Source organism: Paroedura picta, chromosome 1 (genome assembly GCF_049243985.1).
Source record: "Paroedura picta isolate Pp20150507F chromosome 1, Ppicta_v3.0, whole genome shotgun sequence".
NCBI lineage: Eukaryota > Metazoa > Chordata > Lepidosauria > Squamata > Gekkonidae > Paroedura > Paroedura picta.
In genome coordinates, this window is record NC_135369.1 from 15,239,863 (window position 1) to 15,263,395 (window position 23,533).

The 23,533-nt window shown below is 48.9% G+C and overlaps 1 protein-coding gene across 2 annotated transcripts; it reads left to right on the forward strand.

Annotated features, from left to right (window-relative positions):
* LOC143830611 (NACHT, LRR and PYD domains-containing protein 12-like) lies at nt 1-23,200 on the forward strand. Of its 2 annotated transcripts, none has more exons than XM_077323338.1 (11): nt 1-43; nt 2,627-2,776; nt 4,080-4,151; nt 7,651-7,817; nt 9,535-9,712; nt 11,195-11,260; nt 12,338-14,093; nt 15,666-15,752; nt 16,765-16,935; nt 19,717-19,881; nt 21,378-23,200. In XM_077323338.1, exons 3-11 carry the CDS (start codon nt 4,118-4,120, stop codon nt 21,463-21,465), a joined length of 2,712 nt encoding a protein of 903 aa, XP_077179453.1. In that variant the 5' UTR covers nt 1-43; nt 2,627-2,776; nt 4,080-4,117; the 3' UTR covers nt 21,466-23,200. The 2 variants fall into 2 exon arrangements, with proteins under 2 accessions (XP_077179453.1, XP_077179461.1); XM_077323346.1 differs by having other exon boundaries at nt 23-43; nt 2,630-2,776.
* Nucleotides 23,201-23,533: the final 333 nt, after the last annotated feature.

Below are 23,533 nucleotides of genomic sequence, written 5' to 3' on the forward strand. Positions count from 1 at the left end.
GGTGTGGCTATGAGAGACAGGCAGCTGGCTGGAGCTCCACAAGGTATGTCTCTTTTCTTCTCTGCGGGTCGATTCCATCAAGCAAATGGCTTTGGGATTGTACGGAAACAGTCCCCTGAAAGGCAGCCCACCCCTCCGATACTGCCTCCTTTCAGGTGCTAGGCTATGCCCCCTCCCCGGCTTTTGCTGTACTAGATAGGCATGCCGGATGGAAGGTTTATCTGACCATTGATGGTGGTGAAAAGGGCCAGCAATTTACAGCTGATCATGGGGAGCCCAGAGGCTGTTTGAAGCAAGAGATGCTCAGAGGAGGTTCACCACGGCCTCAACTTCCTTCGTGGTCTCCCTTCAAAATGCTAACCGTGGCTGACCCTGCTTAGCTTCCCAGGTCTGCCAAGGCTAACCTGGGCATTCCACGTGTGGGCCCACCACTAAGTAGGCTGTTGTCATTAGGGTTGCAAGCCTCTGGGTGGCAAAAAAATTGATCAACCGTGAGGGGTAATTGCTTTCCAGACAATAGCGATCAGTTCCCCGGGAGAAAATGGCTGCTTCAGACTGCCTCTGTGACTTTGTGCCCTGCGTAGGTCCTTTGCTGAAACAAACCGCGCTCTTTGCGGACTCCGCCCCACGAATCTCCGGGTATTTCTCAACCTGGTGCTGACAGCCCCAACCATATGTGGCCGGTGAGCTGCGTGCAGGCTGGCTGGGAATCTAACAGGCCAGGATAGGTTTAGTAGGACGGACAGAGGATGGAAGGGTAGGGTGGCCAGATCCAGATTGCGAAATTCCTGGAAGTTTGTGGATGGAGCCTGGGGAGGACAGGAACCCCAGTAGGGTACAGTGCCATGGTGTCCTCCTTCCAAACCATCCCTTTCGTCCAGGGGAACCGATCTCTGTCGTCTGAGGATGAGCAGTCATTCCGGGGGGTCCCTAGATCCCATCTAGAGGTTACCAGGGAAAAAAAGGAGCTATGTAATCCTGACTCTGAGACTATAGTAAATAATGCCTCCAAAAGTGCAACGTGGTCATTTATAACAGGGGTAGTCAACCTGTGGTCCTCCAGATGTCCATGGACTACAATTCCCATGAGCCCCTGCCAGCAAATTCTGGCAGGGGCTCATGGGAATTGTAGTCCATGGACATCTGGAGGACCACAGGTTGACTACCCCTGGTTTATAACATATCATCAAGACAATCATAATAACCAAACAGCTTGAAAAAGCACCATTGATGAAAGAATAAGTGCTGATTTTTGTTCTGTTTTATACAATCCTTATAACAAATGCATCATTCCAATGGAGTTATTTTTCATTATGGAATTAGTTCCCTTTTTGGAGAATTCTTTTAGGTTTGTTATTGATTCCCTTGAGGAACTTGATGATATTATTACTTCTGTTAGGTAAGAATTGTATTAATGTTCATGACTCTTTTAAAATTATAAATTGCACATTCTTCAGACCTTGTACTATTACATTGTTTCACCTGGGTCCACTGTAGGTCCACGGGAGAAGCAACCCTGCGAAACGGGGGACTACCGGATTTTGTTTGGACTTCAGTTGGAACTAACCTGTTGAATTGTTGCCTGAACTAGTCTTTTGTATTACACTTGTTGAATTGGATTATTATACACAAACTTACAATATTGTTTGGTTATTGTTGATTATACTTTATAAATAACTATTTTGCACTTTTGGAAGCATTATTTACTTTAGTTTGGAGCCAGTGTAGTGGTTAGGAGTGTGGACTTCTAATCTGGCATGCCGGGTTTGATTCTGCACCCCCCCCCCGCCACATGCAGCCAGCTGGGTGACCTTGGGCTCGCCAGGGCATTGATAAAAGCTGTTCTGACTGAGCAGGAATATCAGGGCTTTCTCAGCCTTACCCACCCCACAGGGTGTCTGTTGTGGGGAGAGGAAAGGGAAGGTGGTTGCAAGCCACTTTGAGCTTCCTTCGGGTAGAGAAAAGCAGCATCTAAGAACCAACTCTTCTTCAGTAATCTCAGTGCTCTCTCAGGCTCACCCACCTCACAGGGTGTCTGTTGTGGGGAGAGGAAGGGAAGTTGCTTTGAGACTCCTTCAGGTAGAGAAAAGCTTCATATAAAACCAACTCTTCTTCTTCTTCTTCTTCTTCTTCTTCTTCTTCTTCTTCTTCTTCTTCTTCTATCTCAGGGCTCTCTCAGCCTCATCTCCCTCACAGGGTGTCTGTTGTGGGGAGAGGAAAGGGAAGGAGATTGTAAGCCACTTTGAGCCTCCTTCGGGTAGAAAAAAGCAGCATATAAGAACCAACTCTTCTTCTTCTACAGTAATACCAGTAATACTATAAGCCGCTTTGAGACTCCTTCGGGTAGAGAAAAGCAGCATATACTCTGGTTTCTCTTTAGATCTTCTATTTTCCACCTGGAGGCTGGCGTCCATGGGGGCAACCCTACCAGTCCAAGCTAGCCAATTACGCTTCCATGGCAGAAGGGGATTTTCCAGAGCACAGATCCGCACTCCGGTCAACTTTAGCACCATGACCGCAGAACAAACGAACCATCTTGGGCAGCATTCCTGCTTCCTGTTCCAGCGCAGGCTGTTGAAAGTGACATCACCTGGCTGAATAAACAGCTTTTTATTTCCTCCCCCAGCAGTTCTCAGCCCTTCTGCAGTCTCCTCCTCCCGCTGCAGAGGAGACAGAGCAGCTCTTTGTCCGGTGGATCTCCAACTGGATCCTTGGTGCTGCCGGAGAGCGGACCTGATGGGCCTGCTTCCCGAAGGCTTGCCCGGCTGAAATTCAGGTTGGTGTCCTTCCGCTCATCCCCCAGCTAGGGCTCCCTAAGACCATTTATGCACTGGGAACTTCACTGCCCCAGCTCCCATGCAGGAGCACAAATCAGGGGCGGATGAGGCACACCAGGCCAAATGCTCCCCCATGTGGGTGCAGGAAGAGGTGGGGCAACCTGCCATGACTAAAACTCCAGCCTACAGCCTGGCACGAAACCTCGAGTGCGTAAACGGTCTAAGAGAGATCAGGTCTCTTGGAGAAAATAGCTGCTTTGAAGGATTGACTAGGACTCTTTCGTCCCCAAACCCTGTTCTTCTCAGGCTGTGCTGCCTCCTCCCAACCTCCAGGGATTTTTCAACCTAGCTGGCCACCTTAGCTGGCTCTGATGAAACTTTGAGGGAACCCTCTCTGCATGGGATCATAGAATCACAGAGCTGGAAGGTACCCTGCAGGCCATCTAGTCCAACCCCCTGATCCATGCAGGATCAGCCTAAAGCAGCGGTCCCCAACCTTCTTGTAGTCGGGGACCGCCTCCGAGGGTGGAAGAGAGCCGGCGGCCCGGCCGCCGTAGCTGCATGTGAACGCGCACGTGCAGTTGCCGCGCATGCACATTTTCGCCACTAGGTGGCGCTAACGTGCATGCGCAGAGCTGCCACGCGTGCGCGTTTTTGCCAACAGGGGGCGCAAACACGCATGCGCGGCAGCTCCGCGCGTGCGCGTTTGTGTCGCTGGTGTGCCGCCGGCCGTGCCTGCCTCTTCCCCCCCTTTCGCTGCGGGGGGGAGGCAGGCGCAGCCGCTGGCGGCCCGGTACCATGGCCTTTGCGGCCCGGTATCGGGCTGCGGACCAGGGGTTGAGAACCCCTGGCCTAAAGTATCCATGAGAAGTATCAATGTTTGTGAGGTGAATCTCGGCCTCCCTTCTAGTCATGGTTAGATTGCTTCTTAGGTAGCATGCAAAAATAAGAACTGGTATTCACAGGTTGACTGCCTCTGAACATGCAGGTCCTACTTTAGTCACCGTGGCTCATAGCCATGGACACACATATCCTCCATGAATCTATACAATCCTCTTTTAAAGCAGGTTACCTGTGGCCATCACCACCTCTTTTGGCTGCAAATTCCATGTTGTAATCACTCTCTATCGAAAGTAGTGGAAAGCTTCCTTTCTGGAAAGCAGTATCAAAACCACAATGTCTGTGGGCCTCCAGCTGTAGGGTCAGATAATTTGGATGTCATTTCTTTGGAAAAGGGCGAAAAAGATCCAAGTGAACAGTTTCCCTGATGCAAATTTGTCATTTTCTTTCTCTCTCCCTCAGGCTCCTTGGACGGACTTCAGAGCTAGGGCCTTTCCAAAATGTCCATGGACACCCGAGGTCCCGTAACCGAAGGTAGGCCTTTGTGTGTGTTGACCTATGACCGGCCCTCACCATGAGCGGGTTCTCCGTTTCAGAATCCATTTATTGATCAGAACAGGCTTTCTCAACTAGGGATTCTTCATGGCCCTGGAAGGGTTTGCTGAATGGGTGGGAGTTAATTAATTTTAATATATATTTTTAAATTTCTTAATCATTTATCAGGGGAGATGACCATATATGGTCATGTCAACCCCCCCACCTGCCCAAATGACCAACCCCTTCCCAACCATATTCTGCATGATTGCCCTACTTCTGGTGTTTCTCAGATGCTGAAGAATGTATCAGGGGTTTCTTGATGGTGAAAAACTTTGAGAAAGGCTGGATTCGAATCATAGAATCATAGAATCGTAGAGTTGGAAGGGGCCATGGATAAATGGGGTTACAAAAGTATATGTGACAACATGGCACAAGCAAGATCATAGAATCATAGAGTTGGAAAAGGCCACACAGGGCATCTAATCCAACCCCTTGCTCAATGCAGGATCAGCCCAAAGCATCCTGAAGCATCCAAGAAAAGTGTGTATCCACTTGAAGACTTGCTTGAAGACTGCCAGTGAGGGAGAGCTCAACACCTCCAGTGAGGTTGAACTCCCCCTCACTGGCAGTCTTCAAGCAAAGGTTGGATACACACTTTTCTTGGATGCTTTAGGATGGTTAGGGTTGATCCTACGTAGAGCAGGGGGTTGGACTAGATGGCCTGGATGGCCCCTTCCAACTCTAGGATTCTATGATTCCTTAGGCAGCCTATTCCACTGCTGAACTACTCTGACTGTGAAAAACTTTTTCCTGATATCTAGCCTATATCGTTGTAGTTTAAACCCATTACTGCGTGTCCTCTCCTCTGCAGCTAACGTAAACAGCAACCTGTCCTCCTCCAAGTGACAACCTTTCAAATACTTAAAGAGGGCTATCATGTCCCCTCTCAACCTCCTTTTCTCCAGGCTGAACATTCCCAAGTCCCTCAACCTATCTTCATAGGGCTTGGTCCCTTGGCCCCAGATCATCCTCAGATTAGATTTATATCCCACCTGAGACACGTTTAGTGATGGAGTTGTGCCATGAAAGCTCAAGAAAATTCATGGGAAGGTTTATTGCTACTGGGTTGCCAGCTCCGGGTCGGGAAAGAACTGGAGATTTGGGGGGTGGAACCTGGGAAGGGTGGGGCATGGTGGACTTTGGCAGGGTACAAAACCATAGAGTCCCCCCTTTTCTCCGGGGGAACTGCTCTCTCTATCATTTGGAGATCTGTTATAATAGCAGACTCACCCCGCTTATTCTAAATGCAGCTTTATTGCTTTTTTAAAATGCAATTTTAATAAAGAAACATTCTCAGCCTTCCAAAACAGGCATTCAAAGAGCAAAGGAGGACTATGACTCCCCTGCCTGTTCTCTGTAAAGGAAATGGTACGGGCTAAGTTAGCATCCCACTTACAATCCATTGAGATTCAACCCCCTGAACTACGAGTTATTTTAAGATGAATGATGGATGCTGAGGTTTTATGTGGGTAATTAATTTTGAAAAGTGTTGCTTTCCACTTCTGAATGGCCCGGGGGCCACCATCAAAACCAAATTTGGAGAAATTCATTTCCCTTAAAAGACCCAAGGAAATAAAAAGTTTTCAACTCGCTTTCTAAGGGACTGGAAGGATAATATTTTCATGGCCCTCGTGATGAGAGCCAAGACGCTGTAAGTGTATTCACTCAGTTTAATTCCTGGTATGCAGCTAATGAAAAGAGATGATTTCTTCTGGTGTGGAGATAATGGCTGGAAACCTAACCCCTCCCCCCCCCCCCCGTTCCATAGAGTTAATGATTATTTCAGGGCAGTGGGGTTACCGGCTCCAGATTGGGAAATACCTGGTAATTTTGGAGGTGGAGCCTGAGGAGGGTGAGGTTTGGCGAGAGGAGGGGCTTCAATGGGGGTGTAATGCCATAGAGTCACCTTCCAGAGCAGCCCTTTAATTCAGGGGAGCTGATCGCTGTTGCCTGGAGATGAATTGTAAAAACAGGAGATCTCCAGTCACCACCAGGAGGTTGGCACCGCACAGGATAGCTATCCTGACATGGCAAATCTTTTTTGTCTCAATAATAATATATATTTTTATTTTTCCAAATAAAGAACAAATATAGAAGAAATGTGAAATACAGAATATGAAATACAAGAAACAAAAAATGTTTATTTATTCATCCATTCATTCATTTAGATTTTTATACCGCCCTTCCCTACAGCTCTGGGCGGTTTACATAAAACATTTTGGAGTGTTACATAGAACACTCTCAAAATCAGTATAACAACATAACAATAACATATCAACTAGAACAGGGGTAGTCAAACTGCGGCCCTCCAGATGTCCATGGACTACAATTCCCAGGAGGCCCCTGCCAGCAAATGCTGGCAGGGGCTCCTGGGAATTATAGACCATGGAGGGCCGCAGTTTGACTACCCCTGAACTAGAACAACTGGAACAATATTTCAACAGTAACTTGACACTCCCTTGGTAGGTTCGATCTCTCAGTCTGGGGTGGGACGACCTGTAGGTGTTATGGGTGAGTCGGCCTCACCAAATAATACATGTATAACCGGTAATGTAGATGACATATTGTATTATCACATATTACATTTCAAGTTTTATCAAAACATTATACAGAGTATTCCCCGTGTCTTCTTTGTTGCTAGCTCAGCTGCAAGTGTTCCTCATTTAAAGTATTCAAAATATTATTTCTGATTTATTGTTCACTTCCCATAAAAATGATAAAATACATTAAGGCAGTGGTCCGCAACCTTTTTTAGGCTGCGGACCAGTGTGGGGGGAGGGCAATCCGGGCGCTGTGCATGTGCGGCAGCCCATGCACAAACACGCATGCGTGGCAGGTCCACGCATGTGCGTTTGCGCCATGTGCGGCTGCAAACGTGCATGTGAGGCTATTTAGTGCATGTGTGCATGCGCGGCAGGTCCACGCATGCGCGTTTGCGCCATGTGCGGCTGCAAACGTGCATGCGAGGCAATTTAGCGCATGTGTGCATGCGCGGCAGGTCCGCGCATGAGCGTTTTCAGCCATGCATGGCTGCGCTTTCCTCTCCCCCCCTCCTGCAGAAAGAAGCTTGCCGGGGCGCAAGCTAATCGGCTGCTTTGGCGGCCGATTTGCTTGCGGACTAGGGAAGTTTCTCACTGCGGGGGGGGGGAGCGGGGAGAGGGAGCCGCGGCCCGGTGGTTGGGGACCACTGCATTAAGGGATATTTAGCTTTATTGGTCCATGAAATCCAGAAAGAATTCCCAACAGTCCGTAAATTCTTCCAGCTGCCTTCTATTTACTAAGCTACTCAACTTCACCAAGCTCTCTCCACACCTGGTAATTCTTGCCGCTTCCCTATTGATGCGACTGAGAGTCCGGCTACTGCAGTTGCAGGGAAGAAAAATTCTCTAGCACATGTAAGATGGCAAGTTTTGTGATCACTACCCTGTCTCCTCAGTGGATGTTGAAGCCTTTGCCTATTACCTGAGGAATTTCACGTCTGGTCAGCTGCGGCTGCTGAGTGAACATTTCCGCCCGGAGTTCATCTGCGTCATTGAAAATGACATTCCCATAGTGCTCCAGGAATTGACAAGCCGGCAGGTCATCACACATCCGCAAGCTCAGGTAACGGTGCTTTGAGTTTCCTTATAAGTCAGGGGAAGGGCCAGTGCTCAGTGACAAATAGGGATGCCAGATATCCTTTGTTTGGCATTGCTTCCCTCATTTTGGGGGTTTCAGAAAGCAGGGGAACCCCCCCCAGCTGCTTTTGCAGGAAGAACATCCTGATGTGCTGACCTCACCCAGAAATGATGTCGGCACCCCGAGGTCATTGGGGAGGGCGATGCTCTGCATTTCGGCCAAAACTCTGAGGCAGATTTTTTTTGAAGTGGAACACATCTTCTGGCGCGCCCCCTGTAATGGAAATGACTATGGATGTGATGTCTGTAGTCCTGCTCCAGGGAGCACATCAGAAGAGGAAGGGAGGCAGCTAGCAGAGAAGGCCAAGGCTGACCCCAGAGGCCCAGGCAGCTGTTGTGCTGCCTACACTAATCTTCCAAGGCCAGTCCTGCCTTCCCTGAACTGCCAGGCCTCCAGGAATCTTTCTTCCTCCTGACTTCAACCAAATGCCTGGTGGAAGAGCTCTGTTTTGCAGGCCCTGCAGAACTGGGTTAGCTCCCTTAGCTCTTCCTGGAGCTCATTTCACCAGGTAGGGGCCAGGGCCAAAAAGGTTTAAGATAACAAGAACAAGGGAAAGAAAGAACTTAAAAAAATAGAAGGAACAGACATACAAAAATCGCATAAAGTACAATTCATCAGTCTTACATTGATCATACCCATTAAAATGCATTAAAATACCCATTTATAGTTTTTAAAAATCCCATTTAAAGTTATTTGACATTTCTATATAGATTAATCTATACATTATTCAGTATCCCCTCATTTAATCATTAAATCCTTCAGTTAGCAAATCATTTTTGTCATGAGAATGCAAGAAGTCTATAAGAAGTTTCTGTTCTATTTCAAAAGATGTTGATTTCTCTCCTATCGGTGCTGAGTTTTGCCATTTCTGCGAATTCTCTTAATTTTAATATCCAATCTTCAATTATAGGTATCTTCTCATTTTTCCAGTTCTGCACCCATAATATTCCTGCAGCTGTTATCATATATAAGAACAATGTCCCTATTTTTTTCTGCATTTCTGTCCATTAGTCCAAGGAAAAATATCTCTGGTCTCATTTGAACATTAATCTTCAAGATCTTTCATACATACGTGTGAATCTGTCGTTGTGCCTATGAATCTGACAAGGACCAGAGCTTGAGATCTAAGGTGGGATCGTAGTCCTGTTCTGCTGATTGGCTTGTGCCTGGTTGATCTCCCTGTAGGAGCCAGTAGATTCAAAGGCAACTGCTGCACCTGGATTGGACAGTGCATGGCCAGATCCACTAGGGATCAAATCATTTAAAACCAATCAGGTATTCCATCGCCTGCAACCATGGGAGGTTCTTTTATTCTGACTTGTATATTTGTTCAGTGGTTTTTAGTTCAGTGTACCATGAGCTGAGATAAATAATAGCTGGAAAATTCCAGTGCCTCCGTGGTCCTTGACCCACAGATTTAACGTCTGAGTCCAATTTTTTTCGCCTTACAACAAGTCCACCACATATGATAAAACAACCCTGGGAATTGTTTACACTTCCAAACTTTGTTGGTCTTTAAGGTGCCACCAGACGCAGACTTGGTTTGGTAGCCAGATGGTAGGGTTGTCTGTTTCTCCTCAAGAGTAGGTGGTTGTGTCTGTGGGAGCAGCTGGCTATCTTGACTTTGCTGTGTCCCGTTTAGACTTACGCCGACCTGGAGAAATATCAAGATGCAACAAAAGCAGCAGAGACTCTGGTGAACTACATTCTCACAGAGAGCCAAGCCACGGCTGTTGGGCTTTGGAAGAGTTTCTTTGCTCTGAGGAGCAGGTGGTCTCACCCCAACCTCCATGGGATTGTGGAGGAAATCCTCCAAAACGGTAAGGTTCCGTTTCCTGCTCCTTCTTCCCCTGAACAGTGAGAAATCAGGAAAGCTTGTGAAAGGCATTTTTCCTGTCTTTGGTGACTGAATTGAACAGGATCAACACTTGGACTCTCTCAAGTTTTTAAAGGTGGTAATAGCAGCTGTGTTGGTGGGAAGAGTTAACTAGGGCTGCCGTTCCAGGTTAGAAAATACCTGAAGATTTTGGGGCTGGGACCTGGGGAGGGTTTCAAGAGGAGGGACTTCCATGGGACATAATACATAGGATCATAGAATCATAGAGTTGGAAGGGGCCACACAGGCCATCCAGTCCAACCCCCTGCTCAACGTAGGATCAGCCCAAAGCATCCTAAAGCATACCATAAATACCATAGAATCCACCTTCCAAAGTGGCCATTTTCCTTCAGCAGAACTGAGCTCTGTTGCCTGAAGATTAGTTCTAATCTCTGGAGATCTCCAGCCCTCACCTGGAGGTTGGCAACTTTAGGATTGACATTTACCCTGCACTACTCTATGGCTTAAGAGCCTCTTGTGGTGCAGAGTGGTAAGGCAGCAGACATGCAGTCTGAAAGCTCTGCCCATGAGGTTGGGAGTTCAATCCCAGCAGCCGGCTCAAGGTCAACTCAGCCTTCCATCCTTCCGAGGTTGGTAAAATGAGTGCCCAGCTTGCTGGGGGGTAAACGGTAATGACTGGGGAAGGCACTGGCAAACCACCCCGTATTGAGTCTGCCATGAAAACGCTAGAGGGCGTCACCCCAAGGGTCAGACATGACCCAGTTCTTGCACAGGGGATACCTTTACCTTTATGGCTTAAAAATCAGGACAAATAGGAAGGGGGCAGTTTTTATGGGGAAAGCAGTACAAAGAGGAACGCGGTTCAATCTTATTAACACACCGATTAGTTTTGCTGAATTAAAATGAGAGGACTGGGTACCCTTCTTAATCACCCAAATCCAAATGCTTACTTTTGGATCCTGAGAGTCATCTGCCCTCTGCTGTGTGTTTCTGTCAATTGCTGCGATGAGTGTGCCCCGTTCCTGGGAGGAGAGAAGCCTGGATCAGCAACTCAGACAGGAAGGCAACTGGCAGCCCCCTCTGCTGCACTTCTGGGCCTATTCTGCACACATTGGATAATGCACTTTCAAAGTGCTTTTACAGCTGGGTTTTCCTGTGCAGAACAGGATAATCTACTTCTGAAGTGCATTGAAAGTGCATTATCCAACGTGTGCAGAATGGGGAGACTGAAGAATGATCCGGCCATGCCTGGGGGTGGGAAATGGCTGCTTCCAAGGAAATGCGGGGAAACGCAGGGGGTGGCTATTCTGCGGCCATCACAGGCCTCTGCAGTTGTGGCAACCATGAGAAATCCATCACTGCATGGACGTGGCCTAGATGTTCAAATGCTTTGCTTGGCGGGGGGTGGGAAGTAAGACTTCATCCAACGTCATTGCCAACAATTGCTCTTCTGTGTCTCCCAAAGGTAATGCACTGTTGGAAGAAATTCTCCTGAATGAGTCTGGATACAACCTTGATCCGGAAGTTGAAGGTACTCGGGCGGGTTTTCTCAACCAGGGTTTTGGGAAAGCCTGGGGTTTCTTGACAGCCCTGGAAGGGTTTCCTGAGTGGGTGCAGCACAGTCTCCCGCCAGGCGCTCCAGGTGATGGCACAGCTCGGTGGGACCAGAGGCAGAACTGACCTGAGAAACCTTGGAAAAAACCTAATTTCTATACAATCCTGAACCATGGATCTTCACACCATTGGTCAGTTTCGGTTTAATTTCTGTGAAAGAACACTTGCTTAATTTTATGGTCGGGGGTCACCACAACAAGAGGAATTGTATTAAAGGGTCGGGGCATTAGGAAGGTGGAGAACCACTGCTCTAAGCTTATGGCTGAGGCCTTTTAAAGGTAAAGGTAAAAGTATCCCCTGTGCAAGCACCAAGTCATGTCTGACCCTTGGGGTGACGCCCTCTGGCGTTTTCATGGCAGACTCAATACGGGGTGGTTTGCCAGTGCCTTCCCCAGTCATGACCGTTTACCCCCCAGCAAGCTGGGTACTCATTTTACCCACCTCGGAAGGATGGAAGGCTGAGTCAACCTTGAGCCGGCTGCTGGGATTGAACTCCCAGCCTCATGGGCAAAGCTTTCAGACGGCTGCCCTACCACTCTGCGCCACAAGAGGCTCTTTTTTTGAGGCCTTTTAAGCAAATATACCAACATCAAGGGCCTCCCCCACTGCCACCCAGATGGCTCTTACTGTTCTGCCGAATGAGAGGAATAATATGGGGGTGTCACCAACTGTTGGATGGTGTAACACACGGGTAGTCAAAGTGCGGTCCTCCAGATGTCCATGGACTACAATTCCCAGAAGCCCCTGCCAGCGAATGCTGGCAGGGGCTTCTGGGAATTGTAGTCCATGGACATCTGGAGGGCCGCAGTTTGACTACCCCTGGTTTAACATATAATTAATAAAGCAAGGTCCGTTTGATGGGAGACCCCCAAGAAGACTGAGGCTCCTCTGCAGAGGCAGGCAATGTCTCTTGCCTAGATATCCACACGAGGGTCACCATAGGTCAGCCGTGACTTGACAACGCTAAATTATTATTTTGCTCTCTTCTGCCCAGCTTGCCAGGACGAACAGAAAGATATTCTCAGGGAACAAACCAAGATGCTGAAAGAAAGTGGCCGCCGCCATCAGTCCGAAGGGCAGAGTTTCCCCATTCTCAGTCGCTACGTAGAGGTAAAAATGGTCTCCGATGTCCACTTCAGGAAACAGAGCTTTGAGGAACATGAGGCTCTGGCGGCCGCCGGCGAACTGAACGAATATCGCCTCCGCCACAAAACACAGGCCGAATTGGAGCGGATCACGCTGGATCGCCTTTTCCGTTGGTGTTTCCGATCCGGGCGCTTGCCCCAGTCGGTGATGGTGAGCGGGGTGGCCGGGGTGGGCAAGACGACTCTCATGCAGAAGTTCGTGTTTGACTGGGCCACGGGGAGACATTACCAGAAATTCACCTTTGTGTTCCTCTTCAAATTCCGAGACCTCAACGCCTTGGGGCCGATGACCAGCCTGGAACAGCTGATCCAACGGGGGTACCCCCACTTACGCACCAACCTTCCAAGGCTTCTACAGGAGCCAAAGAAACTGCTGTTTATCTTTGATGGCTTGGATGAGTGCAACGAGGACCTGGATTTGAGCCGGAACCAGTTCCAAAACCTCTGCACCCATGTGGGAGACGTGAAACCGGTCAGCATGATTGTGGCCAGCTTGATTAAACAGACGCTTCTCAAAGGCTGCTCCGTCCTCCTGACCAGCCGGCCAAACAAACTCGTCCGTTTGGAGACCGGAGTCCTCCACCGAGTGGTCAGCATCGTGGGCTTCCTTTCCCAGGAACGAGAAAGGTACTTCCGCAACTTCTTCGAAGACGATGTGGTCGCCAAGTCAGCCTTGGCCTACGTGAGGGACAGCCAAGTTCTCTACACTCTCTGCTACAATCCCTCCTACTGTTGGATCACCTGCACCGCGTTGCAGCCTTGCTATGTCTCCAAGATGGGCCAGCCTCAACCCCTTCCGAAAACCGTGACTCAGCTCTTTGTGAGCTACATCAAACACATGTTGGTCAACCACAGCCGGCCGCTCCCCAAACCGCCGGAGGCGCGAGAGATGCTGATAAAGCTGGGCTGGTTGGCCGATTATGGGCTCAACAACCATGTCTTCATCTTTGACCGAAACCATTTGGAGGCCTTCGGACTGGACGGGTCTCCTTTCCTCACGGCTTTCCTGGTGGAGAACATCCAAGCTGACGTCTCGGTCTCTCCGGTCACCTATTCCTTCGTTCACCTCACGGTTCAAGAGTTCTTTGCGGCTCTTGTCCATTATTTGGACTTCAACGAGAAGAATTTTGGGGACGTCATGGCGGCAGCTCAGCGTAACCAAGGTGGGGAATATGAAATTTTCTCTCGTTTCCTCTTTGGCCTCTCCCACCCTGCCACCAGGGCACCCCTGGAGGAGAACCTGGGGAAGTTCTCCGCAGTGACCACCAAGCGCGTCATTGAATGGCTCGCCGAGATGGACTGGAACGTTTGGATGAGCCTGGCCACGGGGGGCAGGAAAAAAGGCACAGAAAACAAAAAGAAGGCCATGAACGTCTTCCACTACCTTTTCGAGGCTCACAATGCCCCGCTCGTGCGTCAGGCAGTGGATGAGGCTTCCCGCATGGACTTCTCAGAGCTGTTCCTCATGCCTGTCGATTGCATCATCCTTGCCTTCATCCTCAGCTGCTGCAAAGAGATCGCGTGCCTCAACCTTGACTCTTGCTTCATCCAGGTGGAAGGGTTGCAAAGACTGGGCCCTCAGCTACACAGGGTCAGAGAACTGAGGTAAATGTAGCAAAGGGAAATGTAGGGACGATCTTAAACCGGGAGGGCGGCATGCAATGTTAAGGACAGAGTCCATCTGCAAAATCGTCTGCTGTCTTGCTCCCCTATACCCGCTTCGGTATTCCTAGTTACCCTCAGTGGGAGGGATTTTTCTGATCGAAACGAGACATCGCAGACCTGGGGGGCTCAGGTTAGACCGATCTCATCAGATCTTGAAAGCTAAACAGGTTCAGCTGCGGGTCCGGTTCAACTGTGGTTCGTACCACTAAGGATGTCCAGGGTTGCTACGCAGAGGCGGGCAACGGCAACCTACCTCTGCGTGTCTCTTGCCTTGACCCGGATGGACCAGGCTAGCTAGATCTCGTCAGGTCTTGGAAGTTAAATAGGGGAAGCTCTGGTTATTATTCAGTAATGTGTGAGAGAAGATGCTGGACTGGATGGACCACCGGTCTGATCCAGCAAGTCTTTTCTATTGTTCTTATGCTGGTAGACTGATGGTTTGAATCATTGTATGACAGATTCATGTGTTAATTTTCCCGTTTTTATACCAAACTTGGACAATCCAAAAGCACCATCTTGCTTGTTAATCACACAGATGGGTTTTATTCCCACCCAAATGTCTGAAGGGGTCTTTGAGACTTTCACATCCAGACCATAATAACTCACCAGACCAGGGCTGATTCTGCAGTTACTTTTTTTTATTCCATTGGGGATCCTGCTGAATTCAGATCAATTTGATCTCGGGTCTTCCTCTTCCCCCCTCCGCATTTAAACAGAAAAGTGTTCTGCACGTGGTTAGGGAAGCTCAGAAGTATGTGTGTGTGTGTGTGTGTGGGGGGAGCCAAGTGCAGCAGGAGCCTCTTTCTTTTCTTGAAAGGGGGGGGGGAGAGGATTGGAGACAGCAGAGGAGGGAGAAAAAAAAACAAATCTTTGCCAAGAGAAGTTAGGGCTTCTGGAGATTCTGCCGAGAGAACTTGGGGCTTCCCCTTTAAGGCGAGCTTGCAACCTGAGAACTAGGAAGCCTTTGAACTGCCACCTTAGCCAATCAGGGCTTTTCTGTGGCTCAGCAGCAAGTTAGTTTGGGGAAAAGCGCAGAGCTGCATGCTTTCTCATGCCAAATTTTTCAAATATTGAGGGTGCTATCCACTCCAGAATATTGTGGGGAGAAAATAGGGTCACTCCGGATCAATCATGCTTGTTGCAGAGGGAACATTTAAATCGCCCCAAATCAAAATGGAAATCGCATTCAGTGGAGACGGCAGGGACTGAATCGACCAGGGATTGGAATAAAAGCTCTGTGCAGATCCAGCCCACGTCCGAACCACAGAACCCAACGTGCCCGTTTCAAATTCTGTATTCCTGACAATCCTTAACAGAAATATAAACAGGAGAATCAGTCAAAGGAATGCTCTTTTGTGTGCCTTTGAGCTCTCACTTGGTACGTGCATATATCCCCTGGCAGGGATCCCCTATGGAGTCTCCAGGGCCACAGAGGTAGATCTGAGAGAAGGATGGACATTTTGAGCACAGCAAATGCCTAATGCCCTTGTGTCCTTTGTCCTTTCTTCGCAGTCTCTGCAACAATGATCTGAGGGATGCCGCGATGAAGGATATTGCTTGTGCCTTGAAGCGTTCAGACTGCAAACTGGAGAGCCTGAGGTATTGCTTGTGTAACAGGAAGTAGCGGCTGATGTTAGTTTAGAGTTGCCAGGTCTACTGGTCAAGGCAGGGGTCCCCTGCTTTCCCGATGTACTTTGTCTCTCCCCCCCCCGAACTTAACCAGAATTCAACTAGACCTGGAAGAATAACAAGACATGGTGATGTCACCTGGAAGTGGTTGGCCAGTATGTGGACTAGATGGACCACTGGTCTGATCCAGCAGGGGTTGTAAGGGGAAGGCCTCGGCTACTTCACCATGTTGTTTGTTGGCTGTCCAGAGGAACTGGCTGGCCACCATATGAGGCAGGATGCGGGACTAGGTGGCCCACTGATCTGATCCGGTAGGGTTCCAGTGATGTTCTTATGAGGGGAAGGCCTCGTCCTCCCTGCCCTGTTGCTGGCCCTGCAGAGGGACTGGCTGGCCCCTGGGTGAGGCAGGAGGCTGGACTGGAGGGACCCTCCCTGGTCTGACCCAGCAGGGCTCTCCTGTGTCCTTATAAGGGGAAGGCCCCGGCCTCCCTGCCCTGTTGCTGGCCCTGCAGAGGGACTGGCTGGCCCCTGGGTGAGGCAGGAGGCTGGACTGGAGGGACCCTCCCTGGTCTGACCCAGCAGGGCTCTCCTGTGTCCTTAGGAGGGGAAGGCCTCGCCCTCCCTGCCCTGTTGCTGGCCCTGCAGAGGGACTGGCTGGCCCCTGGGTGAGGCAGGAGGCTGGACTGGAGGGACCCTCCCTGGTCTGAGAGCAGGGCTCTCTTGATATTCTTATCAGGGAAAGGCCTCAGCCTCTCTGGCCTGTTGTTGCCCCTCCAGAGGATCCAAGCTGTCCATAGATGTTTCTTCCCCTTAAATTCTGGCAGCTTTGGCAGATATTTGAACTCTGGGGACTAGAAACTTTGGAGGCTTCAGTAAACAGAATTAAAATTCTCAGGGATACCAGCTCTGTACTGAATGACTTGAATTGCTTTTTTCCCACTCCCCTCACTTCCTTCTTCTGTTTCTGGCCTCTTTTCTCCAGTTTGGCAAAGAATGCCTTCACCGAACCATGCTGCAGAGACCTGGGCTTGGCTCTGCTGGAGAATCGGTCCGTCCTGAAGCTTGATCTGACCAAAAACAAACTGCAGAACGAAGGCCTTGCCCATCTGTTGGAGGCATTCAGCTCTCCACAGTGCAAGATAAGGGAACTGGTGTAAGTGACAATCACTTTGGTGCATGCAAAGAAACACAGAAGTACAAGCCAGGATCCATCCCAGACAAAGAAACAAACAGACAATGAAACAAAGAAACAAACCAGAGTTCACTGCCCACACCTGGTCAGGTCTTGGTTTCTAAGATACAAAAGAGAGCCATGGAAAGAACAGGAGGCAGGTATCTGGGAGGATGTGGACAAAATGGAGAAGGTTAACAGGAGAGTAACGAGGCTGATCCGGGGCCTGTGGACCAAGCCCTGTGAGGAAAGGCAGAGGGACTTGGGAACGTTCAGCCTGGAGAAGAGGAGGCTGAGAGGGGACAGGATGGCTCTCTTGAAGGATCTGAAAGGTGGTCCCTTGAAGGAGGACAAGGAGCTATTCCTATTGGCAGCAGAGGAGAGGACCTGCAGTTATGTCTTTAAACTACGTGTAGAACGGTACCAGCTAGATATCAGGGGGAAAGATTCACAGTCAGAGTACTTCAGCAGCGGAATTGACTGCCCAAGGATTAAGGCTGATCCTAAATTGAGCAGGGGTATGGCCTGAATAAGAGCCTCTTGTGGCCCAGAGTGGTAAGGCAGCCGACATGCTGTCTGAAGCTCTGTCCATGTGGCTGGGAGTTCGATCCCAGCTGCCAGCTCAAGGTTGACTCAGCCTTCCATCCTTCCGAGGTTGGTAAAATGAGTACCCAGCTTGCTGGGGGGTAAACGGTATAGACTGGGAGAAGGCACTGGCAAACCACCCCGTATTGAGTCTGCCATGAAAACGCTGGACGGCGTCACCCCAAGGATCAGACATGACTCGGTGCTTGCACAGGGGATACCTTTACCTTTAGCTATGGCCTGTAGGGCCCCTTCCAACTCTGTGATTCTATGATTACGTGATCCAATTTCAGAGGCCTTGCAACCAACTTTAGAGTCCTGATTCAGAATTTAGGAAACAATGCTACAAAGCGCCTTGCCAAGAACTTACCCATCTTGGAAAAGCTGAGGAGTGAAAACAAACGGACTATAAGTTAACGGAGAAGACTAATTTTTAACTTTTTCCTCCTCTGCTGTTAAAAAAAATATCACGGTTGGTTTGGGGTTTTCTAGGTAGAAAACAGCAGGTGAATAAAAGTTTTGGCCAGAGTTGCAAACAGGCAGAGATCTTTTGAAAGTTTCTAGGGATACCAGCCTCTCGAATCCCCCCCCCCTGGAGATCCTTCAGAATTACGGACTACAGAGATCAATTTCCCTGGAGACCTGCCATGAGCCGCCTGGTCTGGGAGCTTGCGGTATACAAATCTAATTAATTAATTAATTAATTAATTAATTAATTAATTAATTATAAAAAATGGAAGCTTTGGAAGGCAGACTCTGTGGCATCTCCCCCCCCCCCAAGACCCCTGCCCTCCACAGTCTCCATCTCCAGATCTCCAGGAAACTCCCAACCTCGGAGAAATTCACAACCCTGGGTTAATTCCCTAAGAAGATGGGAGAGCAGATGCAGGTGGCGGGCAGCCCCGGGGGGGGGGGGGTGGACGGCATGTCAAGATAAACTTGTTATACTGATATGTTATTTTTTTGAAGTCCCAAAGTGCTATCTGATAATTTCTTGGGGAAATGGCCTTTCATTTCATCATAAGCATTTAAGAAGATAATGTCATATTTAATTTGTATACCACCCCTCCCCATATAGGTTCAGGACAGTTAAAAGAGCCCTGCTGGATAAGGCCAGTGGGCTGTCTCATCTAGCACCTTGTCTCACACAGTGGCCAACCAGTTCTTCTGGGGGGTCAACAGTTCCCTTTCCCGAGGTTGCCTCCTGGCTCTGGGATTCAGAGGTTTAGTGCTTCTGAATGTGGAGGTTCCCCATTGATAGACTTGTCCTCCATGAACCTATCTAATTCCTTTTAAAGCTGTTAATTCCTGTGCCCATCCCTACATCCTCTGTCAGATAATCCCACATTATAATCAATCTCTGTGTAATAAATAAATAATAAATAAATAATAAATAATAAAGTATTTCCTTTTGTCCATCCTGTACCTACAGCCCATGAGCTTCATTGGATGACCTTGAGTTGTTGTATTTTGGGGGAAGGAGGAAAATTTCTCTTTGTCAACTCTCTCCGCCCCATGCATAATTTTATACACCTCTATCGTGTCCCATCCCCACTTAGTTGTCTCTTTTCTGACCTGAAAAGTCCCAGACTCTTCATCCTTTCCTCACAGGGAAGGTGCTGCAACCCCAAATCGTCCTGGTTGCCCTCCTCTCTACATTTCCCAATTTTGCAAGGTTCTTTTGGAGACACTGACCAGACGTGTACACGGTATTCCAAATGAGGCTGCACCATCTTTAAACCGCTCTGCGGGAGCGGTAGAAATAAAGCTCTAAGGGCCCTTGAGGTGGGCCCTGTCCGGGATGGGGAAGGCTAGCCATTGGCCCCTTCCCCCTGGATTGACAACCGGAGGGCCCAATCGCCAGGCGCTTCGCGCCACGGCCAAGCTGTCCCTTTGCCAGGTTGGAAGCTCCAGACCCAGCCTGGAGCCATCCAGGCCCGTCGACCTTCCTGCGCCGTGCCCGCCCCCGCTGCCTTCTCCCCAACCCTCTACATGCCCATTTTTACAAATGGGCTTTGTCCCTAGTAAATCTATAAAGGGACATTTCCATATTGATCCCTTTATCCTTCAAGGTGGTAGTTGTGAGAACTTGAAACACGACACCCCCCCGCCCCCGCCCAGCATTTCAACATTTGAGGAAGCTCACAAAACTTCCCCCTTTGCCTTTCTGTTTGGCAGGATCCGGGAAAATAGTCTGTCAGACGCCTCCTGCAGAAATCTTTGCTCCGCTCTCGCCGGGAACACGAGCCTCCAGCTGCTGAACTTGAACGGCAACTTTTTCACGGATCTCTGCTACGAGGAGATGCGCAGTCTCATTTTGAAATCTCCTCTTAAAGAAATCAGGTACAATCTGGTCTGTGGTTATTCTTGCAGGTGTGTCTTGCAGGTGTGTCCTGCATAGTGCAGGGGGTTGGACTGGATGACCCATGAGGTCCCTTCTAACTCTATGATTCTATGATGTGCACACAGACAGTTGAAACATGCAAGATCTGTAGTGTACGTGGTTTAATAGCATAAAATACCCCACAGGAGGTATCGGGGGAGGTATGTAGCTAGCGTATTTAGATAAGGAACTTCCTGATGTTTTCAAATAATAGGCAGCTATTGGAGAAGACCTCTCTCTGCTTGAGGCTCTGGAGAGCAGCTGCCAATCAGAGCAGACAGTACTGAGTTAAGCGGACCAATGATCTGACTTGCTGTTATATAGCTTCCTATGTTTGCAGTGTTCCTGGTATGGGTTCAGAACATGATTAAATGATTAATGGTTAAACAGAGGCATAACTCATGCTGTTCTATTTCACCTTTTGTTTGTTTGTTTCCACATTCTCATTTTCCTCTGTGTGTTCCTGTTGTTGATGTGGAACACATCTTCTAGTGCACCCCCTGAAACGGATATAACTACGGATGTGACGTCTGTAGTCCTGCCCCAGGGAGCGCACCAGAAGAGGCCTGGGCAGCTTGCTCCGCCTGAGGCCTGGGCAGTCATGGGGCAGTGCGGAGGCCTGGTGGCTCAGTGCTGGCCCTGCCTGAAGCCTGGGCAGTTGCGAGTCAGTGCAGAGGCTTGGTGGCCCAGCGTTGGCTCCCCCCGAAGCCTGGGCAGTTGTGGGGCAGTGTGTAGGCTGCCTGGGCCAGCACAGCCACTAGGGTGAGTCTGGGAAAGAGGAGGGAGTTTGGGCTGGGGGATGTGGGAGGGGGAGGGTATTTGGGTGGAGTGAGGTGGGAAGGAGAAAGGAGTCTGGGTGTTTCTCTGAGAAAGGGGCCAGGGACCAGGAAGGTCAGATAAGCCACAGGAAAAGGTGGTGAGGGTGGGAAGTGACTGGGGGGGGGAAGGAACTTGTGTGGGTGTGTCTGAAAGAGAGGGAAGGACCATGGAGAAGGTCAGGCAAGTGAGAAGTAAGGTGGCCAATGACAGGAGGGAATGAGAGGGGGGGGGAAAGAGTTTGTGTATGTGTCTATCTGAGAGAGGGGAACCAAGGAGCCCATGAGCAGGTATGTGTTCCATATACCTTGTGAGAGTTGGGCTGCCACTGATTTATTTTTCATGTGTTTCTCTCCCTCTACTGGCCAATTCAATATTACATCGGTTTATGTCCAGCATCAAAATCTTCAGTCTAAATCTGCAGGGAGATATGCCAGACATAAACCTCTGTAATATCAAATTGACCAGTAGAGGGGGAAAACCCCACATGTGGAACAGGGGGAAAAAGCCCAAAGCAGCAGGAACATGTGAGCAAGGAAAATGCGAATGTGGAAGAGCCCTGTGTCTTGGACCTCCTGCCAATAAATTTCATTGGATGATGATATACTTGTCACCTTTTTTCCTTTGGTTCTTTTCCTAGGCTAAGTTTAAATCAGTTCTCTGCCGAGGCAGAAAGACATCTGAAAGAACTGGAAAAAGAACGAGAAGATTTAAAGATTGACTTATAGTGGGCCTTCTCTTCCTAGTAGTCATTGACGAAAGCAAGAAAGGAATGACCGGTATGTTTGGGACCATCTAAATATGTCGGCTACAAGAGGAATACAGGAGTTGGGACAGCCAAGTGGATCCAGTGATGCATTCAAAGAACTTTGGAACTTATAGACTGAATGAGAGTCCAGCAGGGCTCTCCTTTGGGTCTTTAATTCTTCTGACCACAGTATTACATCTGCATTTTGTCAAAATTTACTGTCTGGAAATTGGATCACCAACAAATATGGACGTGTCTTGGTGTGACTGGGGGACTTAGAGGGTCCCTGGAGAGATCTTCAAACTTGCACGGGGTGTTGTGGAGATTGAAGCTTCTCACCAGGAGAGTCCTTACATTTTGCCATTCCATGTTTCTCAAACAATTTACAGAGATATTTTAAAGCAGTGGTCCCCAACCTTTTTATCATTGGGGACTGGTCAATGCTTGACAATTTTAGGGAGGCCCGGGGGAGGGGGTAGTCTTTTGCTGAGTCTTTTGCTCATAACCGCCTGAGCCCCTGCTCCACTTGCTTTCCTGCCGGCGCCCCTGACATCCCACTGCCTGCTGGGGGGCGCTGCCAGCAACAGCTGTGCAGTGCCACACTGAGGGGGAGCCCCAGCCATGGCAGCCGCTGGAGAGCACCAAAGTGAGCCGGCAGCAGAGTGGCAGGGCAGCCCCCCAGGCAGCAGCCGAGGAGGAGGACGAGGAGGAACTTCGGACCGGTACCGGTCCCCGGACCGGGGGTTGGGGACCACTGTTTTAAAGGACGTTTTGAAACAGGGTCCATAAATCTCAACTCTCAGCCTGGTGTGACAATGTAAGCCCTGTCCACAATGAAATCTCATCAGAGTGGATGAAAAATTCTATTTCATTTCTGAAATGGGACTGAATGGGGCTGCGTCGTGGGCACCAAGGCCCCTGTTGATGTGTTTCCTGGCTCCTGCCAACGTATTTTAGAAAGTAGGTGGGCCATGTGATCATTTGCCCAGAAAGGCTTCTGATTGGCCACTGGAGATTTGATTGGCTGTACATATTTTTATAAGCATGGCTTTGGCAGCAGCTGCCACCATGGCACAAGGATCTTTACTGAGTAACTGATGGTAGGCACTTTGCCCTGTGGGTATGAATTTGCTGAAGGCCCCGGGGCCTCGGGAGGCGCACCTGGCCTCAACAAGGGCCTTTTTGGTCCTGGCCAGAGAAAACTAGATGCAATTCTTCATAGGATACAGAAACTCATTCACATGAAAAAATGAAAATGAAAACTGGGAACAAAAGTAGGAGGGGAAATTCAGGACTACTTCCGTTTAAGAAAACATGGTGTTAGTAAGGAAGTCTTGGGGCTGGGGGATACACCTGAAGGGTGAAAAGGGGAAAGTTTCAAAACCAGGGGGAAAAAAGGAAGTAGATTGTCATACTGACATGACTTTGCAGAAAATGGCCTGAGATAACTTGAAGGTCGGTACGGGTAAGGGGAGGAGTTAAAACTTCTTAGATGTAGGAAGCAGAACTTAATTTTTTAAAATAAAATGTGGAATATGTCAAAAGGAAGAGTGTCAAAAGCTGTGCATGAACAGAGAAAAAGAGGGAGACATGGTAAATGAGCTTAAATTTATTATTCACTGAAAAAAAATATCCAGGAGAGATCTTATAGAAATCTGCATTTTTTCTTTGGTAGATGGTTGCATAACTTCATATTAAATTGTGTCACTCATTCATGCTGACGTCCTGTTTTGTTTGGATCAATATTTGATGGCCCTAATAGGGACCACTGAACTATTTGACTATTTATTTGTTTGTTTATATCTATATACTGCCCTCCCCACCCTCCCTGAAGGCTCAGGGGGAGGGTTACCTAAAACAGGAACGCTACAGATAACTCAATAATACAGTGATAACAGCAAATAGCACAGAAGAATGATAGAACGTTAGAATAAAGGGAACGACATACCATTCCATAGACTGATAGAACAATGGGGGAAACATAAAATCATCGCATACTGATGGCCCAGTGGGTTAGATGGATCTGCAGTGATTGCCATAGTGCGAGT